We start from the raw sequence: 18,882 nt of genomic DNA, 5'->3' as shown, positions 1-18,882 counted from the left end.
TCCAATACTTTGGCCACCTGATGGGAAGAACTGACTCATTTGAAAAGACCCTGATGCTAGGAAAGATTGAAGGCAGGAAGAGAAGGGGATGACAGAGGATGAGATGATTGGATGGCATCACTGACTCAATGGACATGAGTTTGAGCGAACTCTGGTAGGTGGTGATGGACAGGGAAGCCTGGTGTGCTGCAGTTCATAGGGTTGCAAAGAGTTGGACTGGACTGAGTGACTGAACTGACTGAATGACTGAACTGACTAAGTGAGACTAAGGAATTATTTTATTTTATTTTATTTTATTTCATTTAAATATCCACATGTGTCTAGTGGCTGCTGTGTTGGACAGTGCAATTCTAAAAGGAGCTCAGAGAGGCAAGTACTGAGATATAGTACAAATTACTTAGTCAAAAAGAGGGCTAATAGGGCACAGGGAACTCTGGATTAGGAATAAGAGCCTCTGCTCTGCCACTTGGTGACCTCACTCTCTCTGGCCTCAGCCTCCCCATCCTTGACGTGAAATGTTGGATTAGCAACAGAAGTCCCAAAATAAAGGCTATGACTTGAATTTAACTTTGGGATACAGATGAGTTTTTTGTTTGTTTTGTTTGTTTGTTTACAGATGAGTTTTAGGAAAATTTGTAAATATTATATGAATGTCTTCTAACAGTATGTGTATATGTATGTGTATGTGTACATGTATTGTAGGTCAAGCATTCACTTTAGTTCACCAGAGTTCCCACCATTCTCCTATAAACACATACCCAGAGAGACAGAAACACACATACACAATGTGTTATATGTGTAGACACTGAAGGTTCACATTTTGTGAACCCCCTGGATGTGATGAGTTCTAAGGACCTTTAATATTTTGTTATTTTACGAATCACTAAGCCACTATAGTTCCAGTCACTATACGTTCCCCAAACGTATTTCTGCTTTAGGTACCCGGCCAGAGGAATCTCATAGCTTTCTACCTTTTCCTTTCTGGATTTGATGCTATTATAGTTACTGAAGTTTAGGGTCAAGGGTGAGGGAAGAAGGCAGGGAGGATATAACCCTAGTCCCACTCCTCAACTTTATTAGGCCAGAAGTAGCGTTTAAGGCTCCTTGGGGTAGGCAGTATTATATAGTAGAAAGAACATTGGCTTTACAGTCAGACTACATTAAGATTTTTAGATTCTGTTTCTTGATAGTTGTGTTAGCTCAGTTTACTCACTTGCAAAACAGAGATAGGAAATATTCCTCACCTCCTAAGATCATTGTGGAGTTAAATGATATAATATGTTTATGAAGTAAGGTATATAGAAGGCTGAGAAAAAAAGTACTTATATCTCTTAGTTTGCTCAGGCATAGGGCTAATTATATTTCTGTCCTTTCCCAGGCTAAAAGGGGAACTACATGGCCTGGCAACTTCTAAGCCCACAGTCAGAAAGTGCCAGTGGTGGGAAAGAGAGTGTCTACCTCTAGAAACTGTACTAGAGGAGCATATCCAGTAAGCACTACCAGTCTATAGAGCTGCCTACATGAACCTGTGTCAACAATGGTTTCACCAAATGACAAGATTATTGTGGGGGCCAGGCCTCTAGCTCCGGGGTAAGATAAGCTTAGCCCTGCCCATACCTTCCAGCTTGTGCCCTTGATGGGAGGTGGGAGTTGACAGTGGGTGTGCATATCTCCTTATTACTGACTGTGCCCAAGCCTTGCAGAAATGATTGTTGGACAAGGTCATCTTGAACTCTGTGTTAATTTTCCAGGCTCCCTTGTTATTTTACCCTGAGTTCTTCATTGTGCTCCTCTTGTAGCACCAGTCCCTCTATTTTCTCCTCCTTTATCCTGGTTGTTAATCCAAACATGTGATTCATTCTTTCATTGATTTACTGAGTTGCACTATGATTGAAGTTTGCATTGCAAGACTTATTTTTCTAATTAAAGCTGAAAGCCAGTTCCAGCTAAGTATCTTTTTTTTTTTTGCACGAGCCAGAAACAGATCAGCAACAGGTTTTGTTGTATTCATCCATTAAAACTGAGCAATCAGCTTCTCTCTTTGTTGTATACCTTTTAAAATTTATTATTATTATTTAAAAGGATTAGAGATAAAGTGGTTTATGATCTGCCCCAGTGCAACTGTCTATGCTAGACATCAGAGTTATGACCTTTCAATTATTTATATTTCTGCCAATATAAATGCTAAGGAAAATAGCACAAAGTAAACATCAGGATGCTCAAGGACCTCTAAATTATGTGTATGAGAGCATGGAGGGGGATGGTTCTTAAGATTTGGATTTTAGATTATTGTTGCTTTTTAAAATAACAAATGGATGCTTCCTAGCACGGTTCCCGTTTTACAGGCAGATTATAAAGGCAGGGACATTCTATTATTTCTTTAATACAGCTGGGGATTTCAGACTTCAGCTTCCCCCTCTCTCCTTTACTAAAGAAAAAAATCAATATACACGTTGCAATGTATGTTCAACTATGAGTGTAAATATCTAACAATAACTTGGGTTGTTTCAGTTAAAATGAGAAATGCTGCAACACCAGAAAATTCCCATTTATTTACCCCAAAGTGGGATGATAGAACAAGTCTAGTCCTTCTTCAATAGATCTGCCTTTCTGGTCTCCTTTCCTAGCAATCTGCTAGACATGATGGACATAGACACAAGTACATCATTCTCTTTTTTAAAAACATTCCATATTTGTTATCACCGTGTGTGATAAGGCCCAAATTTCTTAATATGTTATACATGTTCCTTCAAAGTCAGATGCCACCATTATTTTCAACCTCATAAATAGCCATTCTCCCCACACATAAAATATACACTCCAGCCACACTGGTATCTTTTTCCCTTAAACCCTTAGTGCTTTTGTTTATGCCCTTTCCATCCCTCTCTGCCTGGTGAAGTCCTTGCTATTATTCAAGGTCCAGGTCAAATGTCACCATAATCACTTCCTGACCCAACCTATGCACAAAGATTGTTACCTTCCTCTTTTGTTAATGCCCCTGTTATAACATTCACCAGTTTGACATTTTCTAACTGATAGATATTTTAGTGGGCATTTATTTTTCCTCTCCCAAACTGGTTAGGGCCTGTGTTCTTTTTGTCACTCAAAAGTAAGCCTTAACAATGGATATCTGTTGAATGAATGAGGGAACCATGAATATGTTAGTAATGATTTAATTAAAGATTCAAAGTATGAATACTGGAGACCGTATTTAGGCAGTCCCCAATCCAAAGATATACTAGGTATGTCTGGCAAGAGGATAAAGATGAAAGCAAGATATGAAGGTTTGAGTTTAGTAGGAATTTAGAATGATGAACCATTCATTCAACCAGTGGTTAAAATGTATACTTGTCCTTAAGGAGTTTAGAGTCTGTGATCAGGAAAAATGATCATACTTGTTTTCTTAGCTCAAGCAGCTTTTCTAACAGGGTAGTTGTGCTGTGTGTTTTTTGCCACTGATAATAAATCCAACTTTCCCTTCTTTCCCAAAAGCCCGGAAACTGAAGAAACTTGGGAATCTGAAGCTACAGGAGGAAGGGGAGGCTTCCAGTGCCACCAGCCCCACTGAAGAGCCAGCCCAGAAGCTGACAGTGTCACATATTGAAGGCTATGAGTGTCAGCCCATCTTTCTGAATGTCCTGGAAGCCATTGAGCCAGGGGTGGTGTGTGCTGGACATGACAACAACCAACCTGACTCCTTCGCAGCTTTACTCTCTAGCCTCAATGAACTGGGTGAAAGACAGCTTGTACATGTGGTCAAGTGGGCCAAGGCCTTGCCTGGTAAGTGGGGGCATGGGATATGGGATATCATATTTAGTGAATGTTTCTTTGGGCCATGCACCACATCTGTTCCTTTCCCATCTGTTAACTCACCATAACCTTGTGAGGGGAGAGAATGGTAAAAATCCCCATGTTTAAAATAAGGAAATTCAAAAATCAAGAAAAACAGCATTACTGAGTATCCCATATGCCTCACATCAGCACACAACAATCATGTTCAACCCACAGATTTAATCAGCAAATTTCCTCATAATCATGGATCACACAGACATAGATATCCTTATATGCTTTAAGATGCTTTTCTACATGTACATACGCAAGTTCACTCCAAAGATAATCTTGAACCTAACTGATAATCTGTTTTCACTATTAGTTAGGACCCATACCATGGGAACTCTTATAATATGGTATGGTAGAAGGAACATGGGGTTGGAAGTCAGAATACTTGGATTCTAGCCTTAGCTCTGCTGGTAACTCATTATGTGACCCCTTCCCTTTCCTGGTCTGTTTTTCCATATGTATAATGTTTGAAAAGTGGTTTGGACTGCATTAATAATTTTCCAGTTTTACTTCAAGGGAATTCCCTGATAAGTGCTCTTAAAACTATCTTAGGGAATTCCCTGGAAGTCCAGTGGTTAAGTCCAGTGGTCCTCTGTGCTTTCACTGAGGGCATGGGTTCAATCCCTGGTTGAGGAACTAAGATCCCACAGGCTGCAGGGTGTGACCAAAAAAGAAAAAAAAATAAAATAAGGATTTTATTAATCCTTAATAAAATAGGATCATCATAGTGGAAGGGTATATTAAGTGATAGTGAAAGAAATATGAAGTGTTTGTCTAACTTCTGCAAGTTTACCTCCAGTGATGAGGAACTCACTTCCTCCCTTGGCCATCTGTTGTTTGAAAAGAAATAATTATTCAAATATTAGAGTTTAAAGAAGCCTCAGAGATCCTCTATCCCATATGCCTCACATCACATCCAATGATTCACATATGTTCCTTTAGCAGCCAAACTCTTTATTTCTCAAAAACATGGTACACATCCAAGTGGAGCCGGTTGATTTAGAGCCAGTGCCTCTCCCTCACTATGCCTAGAGAAGCCTCAAATCACTCTTGCAGAATCTTAGGGCTCTAGCGAACACAATGTGGAAACAAGTGAAGCATAAACTCTTTAAGGATTCTCTTAATCATAAACTTCCATGATTGAAAGATTCTTCTGAATCATCAACAACCAAACCTCTTCTTGTAGAATCAAAGATTAACCCGCCATTTAATAACTGCCAAACAGTTGGGAATTTATATTGAACAGAGCAGTTTCATATATATTACCTGATTTGATCCTCATAAGAATTCTTTAAAGTAGGGATTCTTTTCCCTATTTTATAGATAAAGAATGAAGCTGTGAGAGTTGATGTTTGCCCTGCAGTTGCACATTCAGAAGATAGCAGGGCCAGAACTTGAGCCCAGGTCTCCTCCTAACTCCAAATTCCCTCCTCATCAAATTCTACCCAATAGTCTGTGTAGCACCCTTGTAGATCTCTAGCCTTGGGTTTTACAATGAGGGACCAAGTTATCCAAAGCCAGTTGGGTCATAACGTGAAAGACATTGCATGTTGACTGTCAAGCTCCTTTTTTGTCTTTCCAATTCACAAGGCCCAGATACAACCACCAGATTTATGGGGTCACTGAGTCGGGCACGACTGAGTGACTTCACTTTCACTTTTCACTTTCATGCATTGGAGAAGGAAATGGCAACCCACTCCAGTATTCTTGCCTGGAGAATCCCAGGGACAGAGGCGCCTGGTGGGCTGCTGTCTATGGGGTCACACAGAGTCGGACACGACTGAAGCGACTTAGCAGCAGCAGCAGCAACGCCTTCTTAGCTTGGAAATCTGGGGTTGACTAGCCAATAAAATCCCTGGGAAGAAGGCCCAAGGATACTGTCTGTGCCAAAAACAGAGTTCACACAGGGAGGAAAAATACAAATAATAATAATAACAAAATTAAAAGTTGCTTTAATTCTTATCAGTTATTCAGCTGAGTGTCTTGATGTTATATGTCTAACAGAGATTCTGTTAGACAATACTTTGGCCACCTGTTGCAAAGAACTGACTTATTTGAAAAGACCCTGTTGCTGGGAAAGATTGAAGGTGAGAAGAGAAGGGGACGACAGAGTATGAGATGGTTGGATGGCATCACTGACTCAATGGACATGAGTTTGAGTAAACTCCAGGAGTTGGTGATGGACAGGGAGGCCTGGCGTGCTGCAGTCCGTAGGGTTGCAAAGAGTCAGGCATGACTGAGCGACTGAACTGTGCTGAACTGAACAGAGATTCAGTTTAATCTTTCCAAGCAGTTGCCAGACACCTAATTGTACCATGTTATAGGCTACAGACTTTTTCTTACATATGATTCCACTTAATCCTTATAGCAGTTCTATGAACCATAGGGGCTTTTACTCCCATTTCATATGACAAGATTCATAGTGGTAAATTAACTTGTTCCACTTGGTGACTTAACAAATACAGCCATAGCTTGAGCTCACACCCTCTGATTTCCAGTCTTAGCAATAACCTAGTGCAAATCATTATGACAGAATTTGTGTAACTTGAAGTCACTGGATTTTCTCAGCCCAACCTCCAGGATGAGAAGCTGTTTCCTTACATTAACAAGTCTGCAAGTTAATATCAGTTCACCATCCATCTTGTCCAAGGAAATGATCTCTGATCCTGAGTCATTTAGAAGAATAGCCTCAAAAGAAAGCCAAGTACCATATTCATTAGAACTGTTATTCCTATTGTCAATAATCACCTACTAATTCAAGTTATTTGCTCATTGAACAGACTGAGCTCTTGTCCTTTGAGAGGCACTGTGCTGGTACCTACTCATATAATTTTGATGTGAAGTTTTCTTTGATAGTGATAATACATGTAAATTGCCTTGTTTTGCACCAGCACATTAATAAATGATAACTATTGAGAGAAAGTGAGTAGATTGTATGTACACAGTATATTTATAATCAGATGTATCTGGCTTGGCATCTTAGCTATACACTAGCATGACTTTGAGCAGATCACGTGTCTGCACATGCTTTCATTTCCTTGTTTGTAGAGATGGTAGAGCAGTTGCTACCTTGCAGATTGTTATCAACATAGAAATTCTGTATAAAGAGTACAATAGCTGGAACATAGAAGAGTCTCTGTAAATAGTGGGTCATTATTATAAAGCTTGAGAACTAAACCACTAAAATCATTTTAAACTGCCACTAACTTTGCCTAGAAGTTCATTCATAGGTCCCAAAGAGGAATTGTCTTCTTTGAAGACCTTGGCTGTCAGGTGCACTAAAGCAGCAAAGATTTCCTAATTGACCTTTCTTTAGACATGTTCTTCCAGAGGTTTCTGCTCAAGATTGCTAAGAAGTGATGTTGATTGGTTTCTGCTGAGAAAACAGAGTCTCCAAGAAACTGTCTCTGCTCCCTAACCTGTTTGGTGTGTTTCAAAACTTGAAAATGACTTCTCTCTGTTTTTCCAAAACAGCCTGATGCACTGCCAAATAGGAGTTGAGTGAATGTATGTTGAAGGAAACCTGTAGGCTGAAGCTAGTGTTTCCTCAACTCATGCCTTGACAGCCATACTATGTAAGCAGGTCTTTTCAAAGGCTGGACATTGGAGAACAGAGTTAGGTATTATAATGAGATTAGACCTATAGGAAACTTGGCCTGCTATGTTGCTGATGTGTACATAGTAATTAAGTTTGGGTTCTAAGCAGCTGTCACTAAGGATCACTAACTAGTATTAAGCCAAACTAAGCTATCCCATTTTTCTCCTATGTTAGTTCTCTGACATCTCAGTGAAGGAAAAAATCATTAGTATTGATGACTTCCTTCGTACTAGTACAGTTTAATCCTCATACCTCCATGAACCCTCATATTCACCACCGTCACCATCCAAGGCTTTCTTTGATTCTCACTGTCACCCACCCCAGAGGTTCAAGGTTCAAACTCCTGGACCCCTCCCAAAGAGATTCTTGGATGTTATGTGCTTGACCCTCGCTTCTTGTCTCCTACTGGAAAGAGTCCATCCCAGGCATTCTGTTCTACACAAGGGCTTCAGGCAGGAAATACTCCTGTGTCTGAAGCTGCAACTAGTTTGTTAGTATATCATTACCAGTAAAGGTGGGAGGCACTTGCCTGGGAGGTAAGATTGCAGTCAAGGGTGGTGCTGTGAGGAACTCTGGCATCCCTGATGTCTGGTAGACTTGGGACCTAAAGGGGAATAGAGTGTGTGTGTGGCAAGGACCAAACAAACAGAACAATGTATCTTGATAGCTTAGATTTCAGACCTGACCCTATGGCTAAGAAAAACTTGTGACCTTGGTAGTTTCGAGCTGTGACTTCTCTGGCCCTCAGTTTCCTTAATGACAAAATAAATGTCACATTGCCCACACTCCAGGGTAATTGTGAGAGTTAAATGAGGTCATCATCAGGAAAGTTAGAAGCATTATCTAAATTTATATAAGCATTCCTAATGAGGTATAGCAAAACAAAATTTTAGATAATTCTGGATCTGTTAGGGAGAAGATAAATGTGGTACTGTTAAGAGATAAGCTCTGATGTGATACTCTAAGTATCCAACTGTTTGGAAACCTCCAGGAGAGCAGAGCAATATCTGTTCTACCTATGTACTATTTGTGGAGGCAGCATTTGGGAACCTCTGTTCTCTGAGTTTAAGGGAGTAATTTGAAGATCATCTAATTCTCGTTTTATAAAATGAAAAAAAATGAGAGTCCTTAATCCATTTAATTAATATTTCTCAAACTCCTACTCAAATACCTGAGCTGTATTATATACTAGGGAGGAAAAAATGAAAAAAGGGGATGGTCCCTGTCTTCAAGAAGCTCTAAGTCTTATGGAGTAGACAGATATGTGCACAAATAAATTCCAGTGCAGTGTAATGAGTACTATAATTAGATAGAACTACTTAAGATTCATTAGGATGGTAAAAGAAGAATCAATAGGTCTTCTGCTTGGATGTGTTGAAAGAAGCTTCACAGAGAAGGTAGCCTTCCAGTGAATACTTGAAAGATGAGTAGGCATTTATCAGATGGAAAGTCTGGGAAGGTAAGAATACACTCGAGGGAAAGACAACTGCCTGTGCAGAGACAGCAGAGATTTAGAGGCATGAAGTATGTTATGTGTGTTCAGCAAATTGTGGGTTTTTCAGAATAGCTAGAACCTAAATTATGAGAAGGTAAATGATAAGAAGTTAGTCTAAGAAGGGAGGTCATAAAGAGCCTGTTTGTGCATACATAATGGCAGTTGGCAGGAATGGCAGTAGGGTAGGAAACTAGCAGTGTAGAAAATAATGGAGAGGAAGTGGGAGGCAGGAAAAGGATTGGAGAAAAGAGATGAAGCCTGAAGGTGAAGAAGGAGAAGGTGTGGCTGTCAAAGGCATTTCACCATATGCTGATATGTAATAGTATCCCTTTTCCAGGGTTGTTAGAGGGTACAAACAAGATTATAGCTCGAAAAGAGCTTTGTAAAATGAAAAATGCTGTTCATGTGAGAAAAATGATTATTACACTGCATCTTCAGAAAGGCAGTGAGCCTTTCTGAAGATCAAGAGCATGGGCTTTGGAATCAGACCGGCTTTGGAACTTGATCTGCCAGGTACTAGCCTTATGATCTTGGGCAAATTCTTTTAACTTTTCTGTGACTCACTTTTACTGATTTACAGACTGGGCACGATAATATACACTTTATTGGATTGTTGTGAGTATTAAGTGAATTAATATAAGTAATATACTTATAATAAAGTTAATTAATTGTAAGCAGTCAGTGGTAGATTATTATTCTCTTCCAATGGGCAGTGCACTTTTTGCCTCCATTACCATCTCTTTCGAGCAGCTTGATGAATTAGGGAGCACAAATAATTATCCCCACCATATACTTTGTTCTCCTCTTACTCCCCATCATTGATGGTCCCTGGGTCTCCTCAGGGGCAGCCCGAGTACCAGAAATTCTCAGTCCAGCAGAGTCCTAGACTTCACTTAGACCATCAGTACTCAGTCTGACCATTGCCTCTGTCCTATCTCCAGGCTTCCGCAACTTGCACGTGGACGACCAGATGGCAGTCATTCAGTACTCCTGGATGGGGCTTATGGTGTTTGCCATGGGCTGGCGGTCCTTCACCAATGTCAACTCCAGGATGCTCTACTTTGCCCCTGACCTGGTTTTCAATGAGTAAGTGCTTATGGGCCCAGAATTCACATAGACACAGACCTGGTTCGTGGCGATGACAATAATGGAAGTAATGGTGAGAGTTATTTCATTTGACCTTTATATGAGGCAGTAGAGACCTAGCCAACCTATTCAGTCTAAAGTGGCTTTGCCTGGCTGGAAGGCCAATGGATAGGAGGGAAGGAGGGAAGGCCATCACTTTTCCTGATCAAGACACAATCCTGGTAATTTGGCAGTGCTTCTGACCTGCTTTTAGCTTATCTCAGACCCTCATGTCAGGGTCCTTCTTCACTCTGGGCAACATAAGGAGTGAACAGAAACACTCTAGATCTGAAGGCTGAAGCTCCCTTGGTCCCTTTGCTACCACCAAAAGCTACTGCCAGTCACCTTTTGTTGAGAAACTCCTGTGTGCCAGGACTATACTAGATATTTTCCTAATTTTTTCTCATTGAGCCCACATTTTAATGGTGAAATCAAGTTATGATAACTTGATTTCTCCTTTAAAATATTTTTTTAATGGATGGGGGAAATTATGCTCAACAAAATGGTGATTCATCCAACAATGTTAAACAGTGCATGTTGGCAACAGAATTCACAGTATGACTGTGTAACTCCCAGCTTTTATACTGCCTCCTGATGGTAAGTGATGAAGAAGAGCAACTCCACCATTTTCTGGCATGTGACCTTGGCCCAATCAGTTCCTTCTTCTTAAAAACAAGTTTAATTAATACTTGCTCTGCCCACCAGCTCTATTTATCCTTCATAAATTTAGCCAAGAGCTCAAATTTTAGAAGCATACTTTTCTTAACTGAAACCTCTGTTGTATTATTTCCTACATCATTGTCTGATTAACAGTTTCCTCAGCTGTTAATAAAATAAAACTTTCTTCAATGGTTTGTTATGACAACTAAAATAGGAGCTAATGGATGTGAAATGTCTGGCTCAAAATGGGCAAGAAATAAAAAGAAGTACCCTTCCAATATTCTCTTTCCCTAGTAGTGATAATCTTTTCTGTGTCTCTATTTGAGGTCCCCCATGGTATTGTGAATGTTGTTGTTCAGCTGCAGGAGTCGTGTGTGACTCCTTGTGACACCACGGACTGAAGCACGTCAGACTCCCTTGTCTTTCATTATCTCCTAGAGTTTGCCCATCTCATCTTCTGCTGCCCCCTTCTTCTTTGCCTTCAGTCTTTCCCAGCATCGGGATCTTTTCCAATGAGTCTTCATATCAGGTGGCCAAAGTATTAGAGTTTCAGCTTCAGCCCTTCCAATGAATATTCAGGGTTGAAAAGAGACACAGATGAATAGAACAGTCCTTTGGACTCTGTGGGAGAGGGAGAGGGTGGGATGATTTGGGAGAATGGCATTGAAACATGTATAATATCATATAAGAAACTAATCGCCAGTTCAGGTCTGATGCAGGATACAGGATGCTTGGGGCTGGTGCACTGGGATGACCCAGAGGGATGGTACAGGGAGGGAGGTGGGAGAGGGATTCAGGATGGGGAACATGTGTACACCCGTGGCAGATTCATGTTGATGTATGGCAAAACCAATACAATATTGTTAAGTAATTAGCCTCCAATTAAATAAATTTAAATTTAAAAAAAAGAAATAATAAAAAATATGGAAATATTGGGAAAAAAAAGATTGATTGGTTTTATCTCTTTGCAGCCAAAGGGACTCTCAAGAGTCTTCTCCTGCACCACAATTCAAAAGCATCAGTTCTTTGGCTCTCAGCCTTCTTTACGGTCCAACTCTCACATCTGTACATGACTACTGGAAAAGTCATAGCTTTGACTAAACAGAACTTTGTTGGCAAAGTGATATCTCTGCTTTTAATACACTGTCTAGGTTTGTCATAGCTTTCCTTCCAAGGAACATCATCTTTTAATTTCATGGCTTCAGTCACCATCTGCAGTGATTCTGGAGCCCAAGGAAATAGTCTGTCACACTGCTTCTACCTTTTTCCCTTCTGCTTGCCATGAAGTGATGGGACCAGATGCCATGATCTTTGTTTTTTGAATGTTGAGTTGTAAGCCAGCTTCTTCACTCTCCTCTTTCACCTTCATCAAGAGGCTCTTTAGTTCCCTCTTCACTTCCTGCCATTAGAGTGGCATGAGCTACATATCTTAGGTTGTTGATATTTCTCCCAGCAATCTTGATTCCAGTTTGTGATTCATCTAGACTGGCATTTTGAATGATGTACTCTGGATATAAGTTAAATAAGCATGATGACTATATGCAGCCTTGTCATATTCTTTTTCCAATTTTGAACCAGTCTGTAGTTCCATGTCTAGTTCTAACTGTTGCTTCTTGACTTGCATATAGGTGTCTCAGGAGACAGGTAAGATAGTCTGGTATTCCCATTTCTTTAAGAATTGTATGTAGTTTGTTGTGATCCATATAGTCAAAGGCTTTAGCATAGTCAGTGAAGCAGTAGTAGATGTTTTTCTAGTATTACCTTGCTTTCTCTATGATCCACTGAATGTTTGCAATTTGATTTCTGGTTTCTCACCATAGAGAACCCCTTTGGTCCAGGAATGATTTGACCTTTCCTTTCCTCCAGCCCTCTAACCCAGAAGAACCTTAAAATAAAATCTACAGGCCAGTGGTTCCTCCCATTACAGCAATGCCATATGGGGGAAAATAAGTGTCCCCAGCTGCCCTCTTCCAACTCAGCCAGCCCTGGTAGTCAGAAGCTAAGAATAACCAATGAGCTTTTGGCACAACCTGCTTTATGGTTTCCAGATATCCAAAGAGGTACCTATGATGCCATCTTCTGGGTCGGGCCTTAAAAAGCCCTCTTCCTGTTCTCCTTTTCCTGTGCTCCAGTGATTAAACCAACTACTGGGCACCTACCCCATCCAGAGCCCAAAGACCTTTGAACCTTTGTAAGGTGATAATTGGCTATTTTCTAAATCTTCATTTCTTCTTCCACCTCTGTATATATATGTGGCACCCTACCTCAGCTTTCTAGTCCACTTCCATGCACCTCATCAAAAGGTACTATAGGATTCCACACAGAGTCTGGGTCCTCCATGAAGGCCCAAGGCTCCTGAAATATCAGGTCCCCTTCCTCTTATAGAAACTGACTATGTTAGGGTTGTTAAAACCCCTAGAATCATCTAAACCATTGCTTCTCAATGGGGATTGACTTTTCCTGAGAAATGGTTTTTCATTGTGTAGTACATTTTTGCATGTTGGAATATGTTTAACATCCCTGGTACCTGACTCAGTTCAGTTCAGTTCAGTCACTCAGTCGTATATAACTCTTTGTGACCCCATGGACTGCAGTATGCCAGGCTTCCCTGTCCATCACCAACTCCTAGAGCTTACTCAAACTCATGTCCATTGAGTTGGTGATGCCATCTGACCACCTTTTCCTCTGTCATCCCCTTCTCCTCCTGCCTTCAATCATTCCCAGCATCAGGGTCTTCCAAATAAGATCCTAGTCACTGTGACAGCTCATACTGCCCGCGCACACTAAGGTGGCAGTACCCCTCCAATTAAAAGCCATCTGTTACTGCTAAACTCCTCAAGGTACTAATGGGGAAACTGATACCCAAATAAAGAGACAGAGACTCTGGGCCAACTCATTTGCTGATCTCTCTGACACCAAACTTGTCATCAACCTCGCTTTCTTCTTTTCTCCTCTGCTCTTTGTAGAGAACATAGTCTGTGAGGGTAACGGGCCTGAACCCTAGCTGTGCAACCTTGGGTAAATCACTGAACTTCTCTGAACCTTATTCTCCTCATCTGTAGAACAGTGAATAGTATAACAATGGCACCTTCCAACGTATCATTTTTTGAGCAATTATTATGTGCCAGGCACTGTGCTCCATCATTTTTTCTAATATTCATCTACTCTCTTTTAATCTCTCCTACCTCTGCTCACCTCCTGGATTCCATCCCTGCACCTTGTTTTCTACCTTGCACTTTCTATCCCTTTCTTTCCATTAGCTGTCCCCCATTCTATTTGCCCTTTCTCCTCATGTCTTATTCCTTTCACCTTTGAATTCCTTCCCTTGTCTTTCTTCCCTCCTTTCCCTACTGTCTCTGTTCCTGGGGCCTTCGGCAGTGTTATAGCAATCCTTCATGTCAGGATCACAATTTCAGTGGTAAAAATACTGCAGTGTTATAATCAACAAAGGCTTGGAAGCGCAGTAGAGCCCAGAGCAAGGCCATACCCCAAAACTCAGCAGATCTTATTCAATAATTCTCTAGGAAGAAAGAGCTTGGAGCAGCACTGTTCTGGGCAATGATTTGTGATACTACCCGAGGTGGCTCACATGGTAAAGAATCTGCCTGCAATGTAGGAGGCCTGGGTTCAATCCCTGGGTCGGGAAGATCTTCTGGAGAAGGAAATGGCTACCCACTCCAGTATTCTTGCCTGGAGAATCCCATGGACATGAGGAGCCTGATGTGTTACAGTCCATGGAGTCGCAAGAGTCAGACACCACTGACCAACTAACACTTTCATTGTCTAAACACTTCCTTTTTCTAGTTGGGCTCCAGCCTGCATTAAATGCTTCTACACTATCTGCTCCTTCTTTTCCCTCTTTCTCTAGGCCAGCCAAGATCTCTCTGAGATAGGATTCTGAGCTTCCACCCAGCCAGTATCAGGCCTGCTCAGCCTGTCAATGAAGCTAGTGGTTTGAGGACCAAAATGTCAAACCATAAGCTTCAAGCCCAATCTCAGTGGTCCTTTCCCTCACTACTTAAGTGAGTGTCAAATTCCCTTTCCTTTCTCTATAAGATATAAAATCAAATTCTCTCTCTCCTCCTCCCTGCCTTTCTCTCTCTGTCTCTCACACACACACACAAATTCTGATGTGTTGAAGACTAGGAAGTTCTACTAGCAGAAGAATGGTGTATCTGTGTATCTTCTCTTACAGGCTTGTCACAGTCAGTCATGGAACAGAGATGTTGCTCTCCCCAAGAAGCTATCTAAGCCGTGGCTACTTCTCTATATAATTTATGGGTGATAATGTGATGATCTGTTCACAAGTCACTATAATAAAGGCAGCTCATACATTTTTATAACTCCCAAACTGTGGTAAGGAACAGCTAGTATATGAAAGAGTAGGCTCCCCTTCAGCAGGGGATATTTAGATTGGGTATTCAGAAATACTTTATGGCTGATTTGATAAGCATTGGAACTCATTTAAAGGGGCAATGGGGAATCTCCTTTTCTGGGAGTTTTTAAAGAAATAATGATATTTCTAGTATAGTATGTGTGGACACTTGGGAATCCTGGTATCCTTATGTCAGGAGTTGATTTCTAAGGCCTGTCTCTTAGAAATCCTTCAAGTTTGAATGTCTGGGAGGCAGGTTCTGTCTCTGGCTGTAGCTGCAATATTAGAACTGTAGTCAGGGAGACCATGTGCCGTTGTATTCATTTGGTTAGGCTTTCCTTTCCCTGTCTCAGGAAACAGGAGGGGTATGGGGACTTGAAAACTCCATCTGCTAACCCATATCCTGGCCAGGGAAGATGAGTAGTTATCAAGATACCATGATGGGGGGGGGGGGGGAGAACAACCTGTTCCTTGTTGCTGAAGCACTAGCAAGAGAAACATCAAACTCCTATTGGAGAAACTGGAAAGGGGAGGACACCCACAAACAGTCTCTCTGGGTTTATTCTAAGCCTTCTCTTACCCCTCTTTTTTCTCTGTGTATTTCCTTCCTAGGTACCGCATGCACAAGTCCCGGATGTACAGCCAGTGTGTCCGAATGAGGCACCTCTCCCAAGAATTTGGATGGCTCCAAATCACACCCCAGGAATTCCTGTGCATGAAGGCACTGCTGCTCTTTAGCATTAGTAAGTGCCTGGAAGGGTAGAGAGTGCCCCTAGGGGGTATAGGGGATCAGAGGAGAGGTGCTTTTTCATTAAAGGATTATCAGGAAAAAGCCAGATCCTGAATATTTCCCTTCTTCTTTCACCCTCCCTCCTCCACTCTCCCTTAGCATCTTTTTCCCTAACAAGGATGAATTTCATGGCTAGAGACCAATTTCTTTGCTTCAATTCAAAACCTACCCCCAATCTTTCTCTGGGACAAGGCCTTTTTGGCTAGTTCTATCAGGTCTCTGAATTTTTCCATAGCTTCTACCATAGAAACAGGCAAAGACTACCTTATATTTCTTGTAGGGTAGAAAGAATTTCTTCTTCTGCCAAAAAAGACAAGGTCTATGTAAGCAACTCAGACAAGGCTTATTTGGCAGCCAAGGAATATTTCTTTAATATCTTTTCTAAGCAGAGTGCTGTCTTAGCCCCTATGGGGGAGAAAGGAGATAAAATTTGATATTCAAGGCCACATATTTTAATTGTCTAATTCAGAACTGGACTGTGGATAATGTAAAACCAAGAAATGTATAGATGTGAAGACCAGAGAAAGGAAAGGCTCAGTAAATTTTATTTACTTGATGCCCTACAGACTGGGTCCAGCTAGCCTTCTCCCTAAGACCTTCCTGGCAGACTTCCTGAAGGCCCCAGGCATATAGACCTCAAGTGACAGGAAGCCAAGTCGATGGCTCCCTCCTTGTGGGGGTGGGGGTCAAGTTTGTGGTCAGAAAACTTGGTGCTTTGTCTAATGCTCCTTCGTGGGCATGCTTCCCCTCCCCATTCTGTCTTCATCCCACATCAGTTCCAGTGGATGGGCTGAAAAATCAAAAATTCTTTGATGAACTTCGAATGAACTACATCAAGGAACTTGATCGTATCATTGCATGCAAGAGAAAAAATCCCACATCCTGCTCAAGGCGCTTCTACCAGCTCACCAAGCTCCTGGACTCTGTGCAGCCTGTAAGCAAACAATGGAGGGTGCTTTGTCAGGGAGAGTAGCCTGATAGAGCCAAGTGATAATATGCTCTTCTAGGGTCTGGCACCACCTGTTGGGAGGTGCTTCCATTCCCCTCTGGCTTTGAGTGTGGTCCAGGAAGAAAATCCAATGAAGAAGAAAGGAACACAGGTCACAGTGTCCCAGCTGGATGTTGTGAAAGAGGTGGAGGAGTTGAGAACAGAGCAACTGGGACTCAGAGAAGGGGCTTAGAGTAGATAAGTTCTTTAGGCAGACAAAACAGACCTGGATGTTTCCCCCTCTTCCTTGAGTCATATGCATGTACGTTTGTGTGTGTGTGTGTGTGTGTGTGTGTGTGTGTGTGTGTGTGAGAGAGAGAGAGAGAGAGAGAGAGAGAGTGTGTGTGTGTGTGTGTGTGCGTGTGTGTGTGTGTGTGTGTTTGTGTGTGTGTGTGCTGGGGAAAAGGAACACCCAGTCCTGAGTCAGAGAGCTTGCAGTGGTTTAAGAGATCTCTTAGGACCTCTCAGTGACTCCCTGGAGACAATTTAGTGCACATGTGTGTGTATGCACTCACACAAACACACACACACTCACAGAGCCCCAAGGACATAAAAGGAAGGAGGAGGAAATCAAAGGCTGTGGGGGAGACCCTGACAAGAAGCCAACTACTTGTCAACCCTGTTTTCTCTCTCTCTTATTGTCTCCCTGCAGATTGCACGAGAGCTGCATCAGTTCACTTTTGACCTGCTAATAAAGTCTCACATGGTGAGCGTGGACTTTCCAGAAATGATGGCAGAGATCATCTCTGTGCAAGTGCCCAAGATCCTTTCCGGGAAAGTCAAGCCTATCTATTTTCACACTCAGTGAAGCTTTGGAAGCCCCCATTTTCTTACCCCACCTCACTCCTTTTTTCAGATATCTTCTGCCTGTTTTAACTCTGCACTACTTCTCTGCAGTGCCTTGGGGAATTTCCTCTATTTATGTACAGTCTGTCATGAAGATGTTCTTGAATTCTATTTGCTGGGCTTTTCTTTTTCTCTTTTCCACCTTTCTTTTCTATCTCTCCCTATCTGACTCTCCCATGGCACTTTCAGACTGTACTCCCTGCTGTGGCTCTTATCTGTGTTTTGAATGCTGTTGTATTTCTTTAAATCTGTGATGATCCTCATGTGGCACAGTGTCAAGTTGTGCTTGTTTATAGCACTGTGCTGTGTGCCAGCTACACAAACGTTTACTCACCTAATGCCACGTGAAGTTTAGAGAGCTAAGAGTATCTGGGAAAACAAAAGACAAACAAACAAACAAAAACACACTAGGGTTTTTCCCTCTTAAAAAATATTAAAACAGAAATTACCAAAGAGGCCAACAGTAACTAGAATAAGGTGAAAATTCCAAGCCCATGGGGAGTCACTGCTTTTTTTCCCCGAACCCTCTCTCCCTGGGAGCCTTTATTTTCTGCCAATGGCTATTGCCATTAGAGAGCAGGCTGACCCCAGAACTGAGGTGGATGGGGGGCAGATTTAAAATAGGACAGATGGATCACCAGTACCTGCCCACAGCCTTGGCCCCTGAGAGCTAGGCTGTTCAACTGCAGCACAATTCATGGTACTGAAAAATGTGCTTCATGTTTGAAAACCTGTCTGTTGGGAATGCCTCCCCACACCAGTCCCTTTTCTCTCGCATCCTCTGCCTCCACCCTCAAATTGACTTTCAATATCTTTTCTAAGAGCTTTGAACTGAATGTTCTCTTTAGCCGAAACTTGGCCACTTCCACTGAAGTATCAGACCAGCAAGAAGGAGAGGGAGATCTGACCTTTTGTAAGGCCCCATTCTGATCCAGGTCTGCTTTCCCATTTGTGGCCCAGGGAGGAGCCTGGGGCTAGAGTCAGAAGAAAAGGAAGTGGTGGCTTGACTGTTCTGCTTAGGACACTGAAGATTTGATCCTTCTTTGCCTCTACCTTTAAGAGACCTGAATGTTTTCTCCCTGACTCCATGCAGCTGCAAGCATCATCCATCCTCCCTTCTGTGTTTTTGGAGCCTGAGCTCCACCAGACTTCATTACAGCCACAA

General features: G+C 41.8%; 1 protein-coding gene across 1 annotated transcript in view; it reads left to right on the top strand.

The window, feature by feature from the left end:
* AR (androgen receptor) overlaps positions 1-17,849 on the top strand; it is a 195,939-nt gene extending 178,090 nt beyond the window's left edge. The window contains exons 4-8 of the mRNA XM_052663544.1: positions 3,493-3,780; positions 9,875-10,019; positions 15,706-15,836; positions 16,660-16,817; positions 17,524-17,849. Coding sequence (XP_052519504.1) covers positions 3,493-3,780; positions 9,875-10,019; positions 15,706-15,836; positions 16,660-16,817; positions 17,524-17,679 — 878 coding nt within the window. The 3' untranslated portion in view covers positions 17,680-17,849. The remainder of the gene's footprint in view (positions 1-3,492; positions 3,781-9,874; positions 10,020-15,705; positions 15,837-16,659; positions 16,818-17,523) is intronic.
* Positions 17,850-18,882: the final 1,033 nt, after the last annotated feature.

Source organism: Budorcas taxicolor, chromosome X, assembly GCF_023091745.1.
Source record: "Budorcas taxicolor isolate Tak-1 chromosome X, Takin1.1, whole genome shotgun sequence".
NCBI classification, from domain to species: domain Eukaryota; kingdom Metazoa; phylum Chordata; class Mammalia; order Artiodactyla; family Bovidae; genus Budorcas; species Budorcas taxicolor.
The sequence above is the reverse complement of the archived record's forward strand: the minus strand, read 5'-3'. Positions and strand labels throughout refer to the sequence as shown.